Below are 17,042 nucleotides of genomic sequence, written 5' to 3' on the forward strand. Positions count from 1 at the left end.
AGTTTTCACAACTGTATTTTGATACAGAATTTTAATCACATCAAGATAAATAATTTTATTTAAAAGAATTTAATATTGACATTAATTATGGTCCTATTAATATTATAATTTAACGGTTTAACAATCACTATTGATTGGCTTAATATTATTATTAATAAACTAATTAGTTGTCTAAAAATTTAGGTTCTTACAAACTCGGCGATTCCGTTTATGATCCTAAAAGAATTTACAACTAGTTGCATGGGGTTCAATTTGTAAAAGTGAAGGACCTCTCTAAAAATGGTGTTTAGAGGGAGTCTGACTCCTCCCTTAATATTAGAGACAACAGGAAAGGGCATATAGTCCCTCCCCAGCATAATGGAGTCATTCTCCCCAGCCAACCTTATTTGAACATCAGCTGGTATAGAAAACTCCTGCCTGAAGTACTCTAACTTAGTAAGAGTATCTGCTCTCCACCTAAACATTCCCATAATGTTGGCTAAAGGGACAAGGTGTAAGATTTCAGAAGGAATTGTTTTGTTAAGGTTTGAAGGACCCCGGCTAAAACCTAAACGTGTGCTGGGGCAAGAGTTTTTGAGGATCTAAGGGGAATTCGTTTCAATTTTTCCTAAGAATTGGAGTTCTAGGGTAATTCCCAAAACCTAGAATTACAAGAACAAGAGTTGAAGGCAAGAATCTGGCAAATGCAGCAAGAAATAGAAAACAACAGTAATTCAGACTCAAGAAGATGAGCAACAAATCAAAGAACATTGTGACAAAGTGTGTACAAGGGTGCGAGGCCAAGATCAGTGGCAAAATAAACAAGTATGTGAGTAGTGTGTGTGTACTCAGGAAGAGAATGGGCAGAAGCAAAATCATGAAACAAACATGCCCAAATACATGATGGAATTCAACGCACAAATTAATAATCAAGAACATGAACAGGTTGCCAATGGCAGTAAATAAATGCAGTGGAATTTTTTTAAGAAAAACACAGATTGATAAGAGGGGAAGCAATGACTTACCAGAATGAGTGACGCCGGTGTGAGGTACGCTGGAGTTGAACGCTGGTGGTATGAGTGGCAGAACGTTGAAAGCCTCGCCGGAGGGGAAGAATGAAAGTAGTTGCAGAAAGCTTCGCGAACAAAAATGGAGGATTTGGGAGAGAAATGTTAGAGAGAGAAAGCTTGAGCGAAAGCGATGTTGCAAAGATGAGAAGACGGAGAGAGAGAGGGACGTGTTTTTGTTAAAACACGAAAAGGCAGCAAAGTTTCATTGAATGTGCCTAAGACGACGTGCCTGTCAAGCGGTGCACACAGAAGCGACGCGACCTGATAGCGCGTGTCATGTACGGATCAATAAAGAGGAGACGCGTGGTGAAAACGGTTGAGTTACTGTGCGTGACAGCTCATACGTGTGTATAAACTCTTGGAGTTCTTGATTTAATGAAGTAAAGATCTCGGCTTAGGGGACAATCTCAGTTAAAGAACTTGAAAAACTTGGTTCTTGGTTCTAAAGGCATTCGAGAAAACACACTATAGTCTTGGTCATATGGAGCCAACGTGTAATGACCTCGGTAATGAAGGATAGAGCAAGTCTTAGCCGACATGCTATGTGATCGAGTGATATAGGTTCCATCACCTCAGAATGCCGAGGTAATAGAACCTCGGGGGCACTTGTGGGGGCATATTTTTATGAATGACAACACGTGGCCGAGGTGGCACCGAAGTGCCAGCCGAGGTGTCACGTGTCCTGGTCATGACGCCGAGATGATCTCGGCTAGGTCGAGGTTATCTGCGGAGATACCGGAATCCGAAATAAGCGGACAAATTATAAGAGTCCTGGAGTGGAGAAGGACTTCAGCCTGGATAAGGATAAAGCTCTTAGGGAGTTTATCTTTATCTAACTGGGAGTCCAAGATAGGCATTGGGCCAGAGTCCAAAAGAAGCTAGGCTTCTACAGGGATCAGGACAATGCTGACTATAAAAGTAAAGCACCCTTATGGGTCTAAGGTACGCTTTTTGTATTTTGACTAGTGAGGTAAGTACAATTGGCTATCTTTGAGAGATATTGATTGCTGACTTGATCGTCGGAGTGCCCCCAGGTGGACAAACCACCGCCAGAGTTTTATCTTTTTGTGACAGGTCGTTCGGGCACAATCTATTCTACCGGTGTTCTTCAGCTGAGTACCTGTTTGGCAGTGTGGTTAGAAAACAGCACACATAATAGTCATTTCACTAGTTAAAAAGTTTCCTGCCCCTTTTTACGTTTTTGCCCTAACTCTCAAATTTTGCTTTTTCATAATTTTGCTCTTTCTCTCTCTCTCTCTCTCTCTCCTTCTGCTCTCACTATCAGCACCTTCTCTATTCTTTTAGTCTCACTATCTTTCTCTTTATCTTTCTTTAGCCATTGCTACCGTTACCATTTTGCCACTTGTTGTTCACCTTATACTCCAATTTCTTTAGTGGCTGGAACCGGAGTTATACCTTTATAGTCACCTCCACCATCACAATTTCCACCAGAGGCCTCCTTCGCTATCTTGACCACCATCGGAGCTTGACCCTAGCCTATAATCCGTAAGCCCTCCTTCCTTTCTTTATCTTTCTCCACTGTTTCAACCCCTATACTCATTGATTTATTATTATTAGTTTTTCATTTTGATTACACATGTTTTGCTGTGATCTGCTGTGATCGAAGGTTCAAATCTAACTTTTGTTTGTGACAAAAAGGAAGAGTAATGTCATATTTGGTTAAGAGAAAGTGAAAGGAAAAGAAAAAAAATATGTAAAATTAAGTAAAATATAAATATATTTTTTTTATATATTTTTTTTTCTTCAAATTTCTTTACAAATCTTTTAACAAAATACAACATAAGTATTTTTAGCATAAAAATTTGCATGTTGCGATGCCTTGCATACTGCGATTCCATGACGCTGTATCTGTTCAATTTGTTAATTTGGTTTCAAGTTTTTTTGTATCTCCCAATGCAATGGAGGCCCGACCCAATGGATATCCAATCCGAAATACATGGGTCTCCTTATTTTTTCCCATTGGATCGGGTAGGTGTCATGTTTTAAATCCCCATTCGGGTTGAATCGGGGATGGTACCCGCTCCATATCCTTATGTTTTGACGAACAGTTAGGGTTTTATATTCTCTCTCTCTCTCTCTCTCTCTCTCTCTCCCTCCTCCGGCAGCGGCGATCGCCAGCGGCAACGGTTCCAGCGTCGGCTCTCTCCGTCGGCTTTGACCAAGATTCCGGCTAGGTAAGTTTCTCTCTCGTTGTCTCTCTCTCTCTCTCTCTCTACGCATAGTAATTGTTTCTCTGAGATGAGTGTGTTGGAGCTGTGAGTAAAGCTTCACTTTCCCTCTTGTTTTCTCTTCACGAGTTCAAGTTTTGAATTCCCAAAACCTGGCATGCAATTTGAACGATCTCAAGGCACTAGAACGAACGAGTGTAAAAGTAAACTGGTTATTGTATGAATCGATGCTTCAATTATAGAATCAATATATTCTTTGACTCTTGATTGGGTTCATCGAAGTTTAGTTGTAGTAATTTTGTTTCTCTGATTTTTTATTTTTTATTTTTTTGCTTTCAAAACCAGTAGCACCTATTTTTTTTTTTTTGGAGTTGTAAGATATATATATTTTTTCAATTACTATTAACTTATTTGATTGTCTCAAGATTATAAATTTAATTACTTTAAAATCTGCTCCATTGCCCCCATTGCCAGTCCCAATTCCCCTATTTGCTTTTGGCTGGGTAGAAAGAAAGAAAGAAGATGTAGTTGAGTTGTCAACTTCTTTATCAGATTGAATATTAGAACCATCATCCATGAATAGTATTACACGTAAAGTAAAGCTGTGACGGGGGTTTCAATTTTATTCTGTGCTTAAGGTTTTGATTTTCAGAAACATGAATTTGGTGCTTTGCTTGTATTTTTTGAGTGAAAATTGCTTTTGTCTATGCAGATTGTTGTTCTTGTTTGAGCCGTTTTCCTGATATTTTTTTGACTGTCACCAAATTATAGTAATGGTCGCTGTAGTTTCTACCTTGTGTCAATATGGTCCATGCCATTTTAATTTTAATTTTAATTTGAACACATTTACCCTTTAATTTTGACTCTTGTCAATTAAGGACAATCGTTAACCATTGTTACATCTACCATCCAAAATGTGTCACATGCATTGCACGTGACAATCTTTTAAGCGTAATATTGTTCATTTATCTCTTGTTATAAGAGCCAAAATGTCATTTAACTTTTTTCACTCCCTCAATCCTCTACGTGCAGAACCAATCCTCACCTCTACTGTGTTTGGATCTGCGACTCTGCAGTGGGAAGATTGATGGCTGGGTTTGGTGATGGCTATGCAAAACCAGTCCTCATCGATACCATGCTCTCTCTCCACCATCACCACAAACACCTCCGTCATCACCCACCTCTGTCATACCGCTACCACCATATCTTTCTTGAAAACAAGTTCCGCTACCACTGAGATTGTAGAGTGATTCACCACTGTTAGTCACTAGTGGAGCTTCCCATTGAAATCCACCCACACAACCTCTATTTAATCAAGTTTGCTATATGTTTCTCTCTAATATTTTCAATTGAGCTGAGTAGGTAAATTTGACCAATAGCATGGTCTTCCACAAGACCATGTATTTGATGGTATTCCATCAAATTGAAACCTGAATATCACTGTGATTCTCTTCCTCTTTTATTTTCATTTCCCTTTGGAGTTTCTCTCTCTTTGTCAACGCATCAACTTAATTTTCATCTTTTATTTTCTTATGATGATTTATATCCATGATAATTTATTTGAGTCTTGGGCATGTAATCGGGCAATGGATTTGCTTTGCAGGGGAATTGAAGAGATATTTTAGAGTAAGAGACAATTTTTAGAGAGACTGAAGTGGGGATGTTGAATGTTGTGGGCTAGGTTTGGTGATAGAAATTATTAATCCAAAAAGTTAAAGACTAAAGTGTAACATAACATTACTTTTGGGACTATTAGTGCAATTAACCATATATATATATATATGCATTCATAGGTGGAGAAATTTAATGAGCCTCTCAATGTTTTAGCTTGTTTTGTGTGTTGGTGAGAAAGCATGAGATCTCAAGGAGAAAGCCTCTGTAATCTAAGTGAGCAAGGAGTCTAAAGTGACATACCATTTCTATTTCTGGTGTGCTTTTAGGAGAATTAAATTTTAGATTTCAATCTAATAGTGCTTCTGATTTTTTGTTGTGATGATTAAATTCCTATCTATGTTGTTTCCACCATTTAAAACAACATATGTTTTGAATACGCTAATTTAGACTAATCGAAAAAATAAGTTATTACCAAACCAAACCAAACCAAACCAAGTCTTAAGTCTCATCAAATGGAGTCAGCTACATGAATCCTTCTTCTCCACGCGAATCTATTAAAGGCCATTTCGTTAGTCAAATTAAGTATATTCATATCTCTATTTACAACACTAGCCAACGTTAATTTAGGCCTACCTGGTCCCCTAACACTTTCATCTACTGTCACTGTATCACATCTCTTCACTATTGCCTCTGTTGGTCTTCATTGAATATAACCAAATCATCTTAATTGATTCTCTTTCAACTTATCTTCTATTAGTGTTACTCCTACCCATTCCCGAATACACTCATTTCTAATTCTGTCTTGTCTAGTCTTGCCACACATCCACCTTAGCATTCTCATTTCAGCCACACTCATCTTATCTACATGTTGTTTCTTAATTGCCCAACACTTCGTGCCATACAACATTGTTGGTCTAATAGCCGTTTTGTAGAACTTATCTTTTAGTCTAGTGGGTATTCATCCATGAAGCACGGGTACTCCAAAAATAGTGCCGTACGAGTACCGGGTACTTACCGGGTGCGGGTACGCGTACCGGTACGGCGGTACGCGTACCGGGTACGGCAAAAGAGGGTCCGGTACGTTTGGCTTATTCGGGTACGCCACGGGTACGCCATGGGTACGGCGTGGGTACGCCAAGGCCAATTTTTTTTTTTTTTTTTTTTTTTTTTTCCTGCCCTTGCAAATTAGCAATTATTATTATTATTTTTTATTTTTTTTGGTGCCCTTGCAGATCAGTAATTTTGATGTTTCTCTGTTGTCCTGTTTGTCTGTATAAATTGTAGAAGCATATCAACAAATGATTTTAATGTTTTTAAAAAGCAATTTGAACCAAAAAAAATAACAAGGCCTATAAAGGGTAGTTCTGTGTATGACTATGCATTATGCTTTTGCTTTAGATCCTCCTAGAATTTCTTTATAAAATCTTTAATCATAACAAACTTTTAAAGTTTATGCACAAAACATTAAAAATTGATACTGTATTAGTTGATTAGTAGTTGTTGGGAATGATGCAATTTTATGTATTATGCAAATTGCAATTGACAACCTGCACCAATTGAGAATTTTTTTCCTTTATTGTTGGTAATTAACTTTAAATCTTTCTTTGGTCTCCTGTTATTTCTTTGGTCTCACCCTATAAAAATAGCAAATTGATGAGCAAAAAGAAAGATTTTAAAAATAAATTATGATCACAAATTCACAGTGCATAACATATCAAAGTGAGAGATTTCACAAATATTATTTTTAACGCTTAATGGTTTTAAATTATAGGAAAATGAGTAGTTCTTTTTTTAGTTTTGATATTTAATTTTAATTTGTAGGTTGGATCCTTTAATCAAAATTATATTTTAAAAAAAATAAAAAAATATCGGCGTACCGTAGCCGTACCCGTATCGTACTTTTTTTGAGTTTTGCCGAATCGGCGTACCCGCACTCGTACCCGTACCGTACTCGTACCCGCACCCGTGCTTCCTTGGTATTCATTTATCGCATAGTATCCCAGACGCACTTCTCCACTTACACCATCCCGACTTAATCCTATGGGTCACATCCGCATCAATCTTCACCGCTGTTATGATAATCGACCCTAAATAACGAAAATGCTCACTCTTAGGCAGTTTTTGGTTCTCAATCTTCACTTCTCCTCTGTTTTCATTCTATGTACTCTGTCTTAGTTTTGCTTATCCGGAATCTTTTAGATTCAAGTGCGTTTCTCCAAATCTCCAACTTTGTGTTAACTCCTTCTCTAGTCTAATCCACTAGAATGATATCGTCTGCAAAAAGCATACACCATGACACGTCATCCTGAATATTTATCATCAACTCATCCATAATTAAAGCAAAAAGATAAGGACTCAAGTTAGATCCTTGGTGTAACCTTACGGTGATAGAAAATTCATTTGTCTCTCCAGTGGGCGATCTAATAGTGGTCACTACCCCTTCATATATGTCCCTAATCACATCAATGTAATCTTTTGTCATCCCTTTCTTCTCTAACACCCACCATATTATATCCCGAGGTACTCTATCATATGCTTTCTCAAGGTCGATAAACACCATATGAATGTCTCTTTTCTTTTCTCTATACTTTTCTATTACTCTCCTCAAAAGATAAATCGATTCCATTATTGACCTGTCAGGCATAAACTCAAATTGATTATCTGACACCTCTGTTATATCTTGTAATCGGCGTTCCATCACCCTCTCCCACACTTTCATTATATGACATATTAGCTTGATTCCTCTATAGTTGTTGCAATTCTGGACATCTCGTTTATTCTTATAGATTGACACTAAAATACTCTTCCTCCACTCATCTGACATGTTCCTAGTCAACAAAATTTTGCTAAACAACCTAATCAACCAAGCAACCCTTTTTTACCCAAACACTTCCAAGCTTCAATAGGGATATCATCGGATCCTAAATTTGGTTAAATTTGATGTCTTGGTTGAGAATGAAAATCAAGCATGAAAGTATTCTCCATTGTAGGTGTTTTTAAGGCACATAGTGGGAAAAAAACTCTTGAGTTTGGAACTAAATCCATTTGAAATTTGGATTTGGATAAGGGAAAGGAAAGGAAAGGAAGTGGTTTCTAATTAAATCTTATTTATTTATTTATTATTATCTCTGTGTGTTTATGCGTGTGTGTGTTTGGAGTTAATTGGGATTTAAGAGAAATTAATTTCCTGAATTTGTTTGGTTTTTGATGAAGAAGTTGAAAGAGAATTTTGTTTATAGTGGTGGCTCAAGGGATAGGCAACTTAGGTACTCGCCTAGTGCCCCGAGTAGAACATTTTTTTCTCTTACCCTCATTTTGTAGTCACATTCTTGTCATATGACTAGATTATGTAAAAAATTTAAACATTCTTGTGAATCTAAGCTCTCAGATGATCCATAATTCTCCAGAGTTTGTAATACCTCTTGTGCTACAAAACGACCCACTTCCAAATCATGAACCAATTTTTCCGAAACCAAGTTAACTTCCATCAAATCCTCAGCCACAACATTTAATCTCTAAAAATTCTCACCTGATCTATCCACCATATCTGTCAGCCCTAATTGTGATTCCTCTGTGTTAAGATCTTCGTGAATGATCAACAGCCTTCAATGAGCACGATCAACTGGTTCTAATGCATCACAAGATGGGAGTCGACTCCTTTCCTCATTCACTGAACTTCTTTGAGGCTCAGTTGGTGACTTTCCTCATTTGTTGAACTTCTTCGAGGCTCATCGTCACCGACTAACTCAGAATCTCTAACCCGTGAGGCCAAAAGAATTGGATCAGCCAGTCTACCCAAACCCAACACCGAAACCTTCATCAGCTTGGGAATAGAGGCCCTTGGCTCTTCAATAAAACTTGGGCCCCTCTCCTTATAAATAAGAAAATCCGTTGGGCCCTCATTAAGTGCTGGGCTACGTTCCTTATAAATTTGAAATTCATTTGGGCCTAACTGTTCCTGTCCACCAAAATGATTATCCTTACATGAAATAACCAAATCTTGGGCTGAGCCGACTTTTTGGCCAGGCCCATTAATAATCAAGCACTCAAACTGATTTCCCCTTTCGTCTCTTACTCTTCCTTCATTGCCGTCATCCACCTCGTTCAGTCCACCAAACTGACTCCTCACCTCTCCTTCCTCCGGTACTGGAGTCGCCCGAAACTGGTTGGAAACTCCATTGCCGATGAACCTCCCGTATTCCGATAGGCTTTGATAATGCCTTTAATCGAACAATGATAGAAATTCCTTCCACCTGAACATCAACAGTCGCTGGTAAGATTAGTTTCGGTAATCTTTAACTGGTAAGATTTGTATATATGCACCTAGGCTGAAAGTGAATCTATTTCAGGGTGTTCTGCATCTTCAAATATTGGTGTTGAAGTACCAGAACGGCCAAACTTTGTTTGCTGCATTTAAGGTTGGGTTGTTTGATTGTTTGATTTGGTTATTGTTTTGGTTTCATTTCATCTACATGTTTGGGCACTTTCCTGATCATTTTTTTTTTGTAATTCATATTCACATACGATGGTTGTTAGGATTCTTTGATCAATTTTTTTTGTGATTCAATTTTTTGATTGATTGATTTGTACATAGACACTGGAAGTTTGGGGAATATAACAAGTTAATCTTTGTCTTTTCTTCTGGTTTGCTTAGTTGATTTGATTTGCATTTTGGCTTATGAACAAACAGAGCAACACCAGATAGGGTGTGGGTGGAAGGATTGTTATCTAAGTTTTATGGGTCATCCTGTCCGCTCCGCTGTTTTTAGGGCTTGTAATCATGTATTGTTTCTTTCATATATATCTAATTGAAGTTCTTATTTCTAGCCAAAATAAAAAAACACCTTAGTGGTACATATTACAACTATGTACTAGTGTTTGTAAAAGGTTTTGAAATTGTGTTTGATGTTGTTTACATTATAGCACCATTGGTTTCATAATAGGTTACTGAATAATTTCAGCTGTTGGCTTTTTGATGGCTGCTTGATTTTTGTGCAAATAGTATATTTCTTTGGAAAAGGGTAGCTAAAATAAAGACTAGTGTTGGAGTAAATAGATGAAAAACTAGCTGGCCAAATAAAGAGTGTACTTTTTTTTGTGTACCTTGGCTAGGTAAAATAAAGATTAATGTTGCAGCTGCTCTTGCCCTACTTTTCCTTTCCTTGAACCTGTTGAAATCAAAACCATGGAGGCCAACGATGTTGACGATGAAGAGTTTGGGTTCTCAAGAAACTATTTTCTCGCAAAAGAGTTGGCCAGTTCTGGAAAGAAATCAACTCACAAGCTCTCTGACATCAATCTTGTCGATGAACTGGTGCTCCCTTTTGCACCCCTTTCTCTCTCTATATGTGCATATATATATATACACTTGTATTCACATTGATAATGCAGGAGCTAAGAGAGGCCACAGCTAAAATCGAGCCTAAACATGAGAGTGAAATTGCGTCTTTGTTGAACAATTACAAAAGTTTGTACTCAAAATGGGCTTTTGAGCTAAGGCATGTACTCAATTGTTGTTCTATTAATTTTCCTTTGTTAATTTTTTGTAAGAAGCTGGAGTTGTTATGTGTTTGTTGTTCTTCAAAATGCCCCAGGTGTGGCTTTGGCCTTTTAATGTATGGTTTTGGATCTAAGAAGGCCTTGATTGAAGATTTCGCTTCAACAGAATTAATTGAGTGTGGTGTTGTTGTAATCAATGGCTATCTTCATTCGATTAATCTTAAACAGGTACGCTAGTATTATACTTTATGATGCTGCTGCAGTGGGCTAAGTTGGTTTAACCATGTTTTTGCATACAATTGTAGTAGTTGACTGCGAATTTGTTCATCCCAGCATTGCACACGTAATGCCATATGACATTATATTGTTTGAGCAATATTAGATCTTTCATTAAGCTCTAAGATATATTACTTTGCAATGGCCATAGGATGGGAATTGGAATAAGAAGCACAAAAACTGAAAGTGTTCACAGTGGGTTATGCATTAGCTATAAGCCTATAATACAAATGCATGGATTGGCACATGCTGTGTCTATCCACAAAGATAATCGTGGTGGCCATGGAGGAGGATGGATAAGAATAAATATTTGACATAGAATATAATAATTGTATAAAATTATATGCTTTGCACGTCTCTCCGATGTATTGTGTCCTATAGTTATTAAATTTGCGTGTCTGTGTCATGTCACGTGTTCGTGTCCGTGTTTCTTAGCCGGGTGATATGGTGCTAGTGGTGGGTGACAGAAGCATTGATAAAGGTGGGGGGAGGAAAAACTGACTGCAGAAATCATTTTGGAGGGGAAATGATGGCATTTGTTTTGGTTGGATGGTGATTGTGTTGTACTTGACACTAATTAAATCTAAAATATTTTTGAAATATTAAGAATATTTATGTTAAAATTGCTAAACCATTTTCCAATTATTATTTTTGGAAATTAGAAGATAACCTTTGGTAAGTTTGGACCTATTATTGTCCCTAGAACATTGAATCTTTGTGAATATGAGTCATCTGATGTCCTTGCAATGCTATTATGGGACCAAATGATTTGGGTAATGTTATCCTTCAATTTGTTGAACACAATCAATTCCTGATTTTATGGTCTTAAGGCACGTGCCCTTAAAAATGGTTTTGTTGCTGTATTCCCTTGCTAGGGTAGCATAATAGTTAAAACTGATCAACCCATCTAACCCCAACAGGTTGGCCTGGTGGCTTGGGTCTTAAGGGTGTGCTCCCTTCGAGGTTCAACGATCGAAACCTCTTAAGTGCTAATAATTCCTTGGGGTCATTGGACTGGGGAAAAACTCTTGATTTAACCGTGGTGCATTTGCGAGAAACTTCTTGCCGAGTGCCTGTGCACCCCTGGCATTAATCGGACTTTGATTAGGACACCTCGGTGGCAATCAAAAAAAAAAAAAAAACTGATTAACCCATCTAATCTTGCATTACCTATCAGCAGTGTTGAATTTTCAGAATGCTGTATTGTACTTCACCATTGGAGCACTCATGTTGCAGATTATCAGTTTGGATTTGACTGCGTCTTTGCTCATGTCATATGATTGCTTGATGGAACTTCTGTTCTATTTGCTCAAAGTCTGCTGAAATTGATTATAATTTTCTGAAAATTGCCATTTTGTATATTGAACTAGTAGTTAACCATGTGCAATGCAGGGGGCACAAAACAAATTTTAAGTTATATGAGCAAATATATGTCAATTATTATTTTTGCATGTATAGTAAAAATTATGAATGATACATACTATGTGCTATGTAGTATTGTTGTTATATATTTATGAATATTCTATTTAATCAAAATTATCTACAGTCTATTTACTATGTGCTATGTATAAATGAAATTATTTATTTATTTTCACTACGTGAAGTAGATAGCTATATATCATGGAAAGTAAATCATCTCATCTTAATCACAAAAAATCTCTATAACAGGGGCTACTGGTATATTTATAATAATTTTTTTCTCATAGTAAATTAGGCATTTTATTATGTAATGAGAAGTACATCGTATGGTAAAAAACAAAAATCTCTATTTAAATTTTAAAAAAAATATGAATACATCAGCATAGTTTAACCTTGAGCGAACTGGAACTCATGGCCTCAATAGTAGAATTGGCCTGTAAAACTGACAAATTTTATTTGAAAAGTTATAATAACCTCGATAATGCAAATCATGTTAAATAAATATTTTTTTTATTGAAATAAAGACATGATGTGATAAATGTTTTCAATGAAGTCCACTATTAATTAAATATAATTTGAAAGAAATGGTGGACTCTTCTCCTTAATTACTACTAATAAACCACTGAAAACTTTTATTTGTTTATCTTAGAACATTTTTATATGAAATAAAAATTATTCACTCACTCTTTTATAAAGCCTTATTGATAATTAATTAGAAGTATTAGTAATCACCAAAATTGAATTCAATTAATTTAGCAATTTACTTGAAAACATGTTTTAAGACTTAGCAACAGTCGAGTGGTGTCTATCTTAGACCATTCATCCCATTAATATTACATTCATATTTATGAAAGCTCTGAATTTGTAGATTTAAGTTTGGGGACCAGCAACACCCAACACTGTATCAACTATACAAATTTTGAACAAAAGAACTATCATGAATTGGAGGGTGGCACCTACCAGCTCTGTTCTCCCTTTGCCTATGATTGGAAAAAGTTTAGGCCTTCAAATTGCTTACTGTCTCGTAATTATAAAGTAAAGAAATAATAAAACAATTTGTTTTTCTATCAATTTATTTATAATTGAGATATATAATAGACATTAAATTTGCAACAAAAAAAAAATATTAAAAAAAAATATTAATTTGTTTTTAAAAAATAAGTTTTTTGTAAAGCTACCATTTTTATAAATACAGGTAGAGTATTTTGCAGTTTTTTGATAGAAATTTTGAGAGCTAAAATTATATTTCTAAATGAATCTTATGCTGTTAAATTACACTATAATTTAATTATTATTTTTTTTAATAAAAAAAATTCAATTAAAAAGATTCATAAGATTGCAGTTATGTATCAACATCATTTAATGAACAAAAATTTCAAATTAGATGAATGTTTATATATACGCGCACACACACACTTCAACTTAAGAGGGTTGGATGAAAGTGGTGGGTGAGGAGATATATAATTATTTGAATTAAAAAAAAAAATACTTATAAGAGACATACGGGCAGTTGGGGAGGATGGAAACAGAGAATTAATTGAATCAAATGATTTCAATTGTATTTTGAAATTTTTGTGAATAAAAAAAAAATTGATAGCTTAAAGATATCGCTGTTCGAAGTAGGATTTACATAATATGTAGGGAACTTAATGTATTAAGTAATTAATAGAGTGGGTCTACTAAATATCTTATGATGTGGCAATTTAAAAACGAGACAATGTAGAGTGCTACGTAGACACAATTTAGGAAAAATCATAAAAATAAGGATAAACTCTACTTTATATACTATATATTGGGTTGGGTAACGGAATCATGCTCTCAAAGCATAAAAGGTTAAACTTCAAGCAATTATGACTGATTGGCAGACTTTGTTTCACCTTCGGACATTGTATTTGCATTATAATTTGAGCAAATTTCTATCCATTTAGCTCAGAAGGCAAATATTAATTGTTCATTTTTCTTATCATGTTTAATAGCAAATCATGAATATTAAACTTGTAGGTTATGATAGTCTTGGCTGAACTTCTATGGGATCAATTGAAAACCCAGAGGACTCCTTCAGGAAACTTGTCTAAAGTTCAACAGCCATTTAATTCCCGATCCATAGACGATCTTCTTTCTTTTCTAGATGGACCGCAAGTGGAGGGAGATGAATGTTTTGTTTGTGTTGTTGTTCATAACATTGATGGGCCTGGATTGCGAGACTCAGACACTCAACAATATCTTGCAAGAATAGCTGCGTGTTCTCATATACGCGTTGTTGCTTCTATTGATAATGTGAATGCACCTCTTTGTAAGTATTGTCTTCTTAGCATTTTTTTTTTCACAGAAAAATATTCAACATCGGGCATCTTGTAAACATTTTCCATCATTTTTTTCCCCATTCATTTGGTCTTTTGCATTATTTTGTTAAATGTTGCATTACCCATATACCCACTAGGTCACAAAAAATGTTTAAGACCCAACAAAAATTCTCTCACCATTTAACCCACAATGATGTGGAATGATAGATGTTAACTTTTGATTTGCCACACACTCAATTGTGTAGGGCATATCTTCGTTGCCACATCATTGTTGGTGAATTTAAGGGTCCAAATTGTGTGGGTCTCTAGCACTTCTCAAGAGGTCACACATGTTCAACTCCCTTCCCCCTCCAATGTACCCAAAAAAAAAAGTTTTTATTATCTTCAGTTATTCTACAGCTAGGTGATGATCCTTGATATAACTAGTGAATTATCAGGTTAATGTAGTAATGAAAGTGGTGATTTAATTTTGGGGATTTATTGTTGGTTGGATGATTGTGGTATCTATCCCCCTCCCTCCTTTCCCCTTCCTTTTTAAACAGAAAAAGCACTCCAATTTATTTTTGAAACATGATTATTACCTTTATGGGCCTCATTTGTGTGCAGAACACTAGCCTACAACTAGAGCAGTAAAAAAGCTTACCTTGTGATGCTTCATTGCAGCTGAACTTGTAGCATTATTGAATATAGTACCTTTTCTGCTAGTTCATTTTTGTGTATAATGATGAATGATTGGGTTTGATACTAGTGTGGGATAAGAAGATGGTTCACACACAGTTCAACTGGCGTTGGTATCATGTCCCTACATTTGCTCCATACAAGGTTGAAGGAATCTTCTATCCATTGATTCTTGCACATGGAGGCACCACCCAAAGTGTTAAGACAGCTTCAATAGTTTTACAGAGTTTGACCCCTAATGCCCAGAGTGTGTTCAAAGTTCTTGCGGAACATCAACTGGCTCATCCAGATGAAGAAGGCAAGTAATTTCTTTTTTGCTTTGGAGTTATAATATCTGTCACAATTTGGATCTTTTATTTCTTGTTACCCTTTTTTTTCTCTTTTCAGGGATGCCAATCAATACATTGTATACAATCTGTCGAGAGCGCTTCCTGGTTAGTAGTCAGGTAACACTGAATTCCCACTTGACAGAATTCAAAGATCATGAGTTGGTCAAGACTAGAAGACATTCTGATGGCCAGGATTGCTTGTACATTCCTCTAACAACAGATGCGCTTGAAAAGCTGGTACTAGACATCAGTCAATAGTGGATGACTCAGCTCTAAAGGTGAGCTGGGACATTTTTTACCCAAAATATTAGACATAGGTTGTGACCAGAACTACTGCCATCATGTGTTGCACCAGTTTAGATCCATCAGTGAATTTCAGTCTTTTAGCGCAACAACATATGCTTACCAAAATCATTGTATTGCATCTATTTTCTATTTCATTCTCCTTGAAACTGCAGGGAAAGAGCTTTGTTGTGTGGAGACTGGTCATCTTGGATGGGTTATAGTTTCAGAGTTTAATTCATTAGATTCCAATGCAATTAGCCCTGCAGGATTGTACGTGTCACCTTATGAATGTTATCCAAGCACAATGTTATTCAATTAATAATATGTATATGGGAATGGCTTCCCTCGAGTCCAACTGGAGAGTGTTGTTGGGCCTGTGCTGGTTCATTATGAGTTTCGTTTCGATAATTCGAACCGTTTAATGTGTAGAACTTGTCGAGTATTATATAATTATAAAAAAATCATGTTAATCGAATAGCAATAGATTCATGATCAAATCAGTTTTGTATATGAAAAAATAGATGGTAAAAAAATAAACGGCTGACAGAAATCTGATTCGATGAAATAGCTATCGATATCCGATCAATGTGATTTTTTACAAGCGTATAGTACTTGATAAGTTCTACATATTAAACGGTTTAAATTATTGAAATAGGACTCGTGGTAGGCCCCCATGGGCCCAGCAGCACCCTCCCGTCCTTAATAACTAGAGGGAAGTCATTCCCTATGTATATATATGATTGTGGCCTCAATTGCTTGTTCATTTGAAATCATAGCCGTACTCTGGAATTTTAGAATGGGATGATTCTATTCACATATCACTAATACTCTCAATACACACCATTACTTAGGGTACACAAAATAAACTTTAAGGTTTTAAAATATCTTAGTTTGCATCTAATTTTTCATTACTAATCCTATATTAACACACCACTAATTATTTGAATACACACCATTACACATGCTAAAAATTCATCATCCTCACCACTACACAACAAAAATCCCACAATCTTTAGAACAAAGACTAATAGAAACCATCTTTGTTGATCTTGATTTTCATTGTCGACGGAGGTTTCATTCAGCTTTCATCTTCACTGGTGTTGATCTCAATAATTAGTGTTGAACTCTTGTCGTGTCACGTCTGGTCTCGTCGTTTCTGATCACCAGTGGAGTGTTTCATTTGACTTCCATCTTCACCTGCGTTGGTCTTTATTGTCGGTACTCTCGTCTCTCGTCCTTGTTTCAAATTCATTAAATTAGTCATTCATATATACAGAGTTAAACAAACTTAATGTGTTCAAAAATTTATATTGAACAATGAATAAAAGTTTAATTTATTTTAACTGAATTCATTTAAAATGTGTAGTTTTTTATGTATGAACATTTAATATTTTGTCAATC

The 17,042-nt window shown here is 36.0% G+C and overlaps 1 protein-coding gene across 4 annotated transcripts; it reads left to right on the forward strand.

Moving 5' to 3' along the window:
* Positions 1–2,329: 2,329 nt before the first annotated feature.
* Positions 2,330–15,960, forward strand: LOC145792663 (origin of replication complex subunit 2-like). Of its 4 annotated transcripts, XM_082873861.1 has the most exons (9): positions 8,746–9,125; positions 9,202–9,270; positions 9,965–10,166; positions 10,244–10,350; positions 10,447–10,579; positions 14,048–14,339; positions 15,098–15,325; positions 15,415–15,634; positions 15,815–15,960. In XM_082873861.1, exons 3-8 carry the CDS (start codon positions 10,038–10,040, stop codon positions 15,612–15,614), a joined length of 1,089 nt encoding a protein of 362 aa, XP_082729987.1. In that variant the 5' UTR covers positions 8,746–9,125; positions 9,202–9,270; positions 9,965–10,037; the 3' UTR covers positions 15,615–15,634; positions 15,815–15,960. The 4 variants fall into 4 exon arrangements, with proteins under 4 accessions (XP_082729985.1, XP_082729986.1, XP_082729984.1 ...); XM_082873860.1 differs by lacking the exons at positions 8,746–9,125; positions 9,202–9,270 and adding an exon at positions 2,500–3,244; XM_082873859.1 differs by lacking the exons at positions 8,746–9,125; positions 9,202–9,270 and adding an exon at positions 2,330–2,555 and having other exon boundaries at positions 15,415–15,906.
* Positions 15,961–17,042: the final 1,082 nt, after the last annotated feature.

This window comes from Camellia sinensis, chromosome 6, assembly GCF_055761805.1.
Source record: "Camellia sinensis isolate YWXY chromosome 6, ASM5576180v1, whole genome shotgun sequence".
Lineage (NCBI taxonomy): Eukaryota > Viridiplantae > Streptophyta > Magnoliopsida > Ericales > Theaceae > Camellia > Camellia sinensis.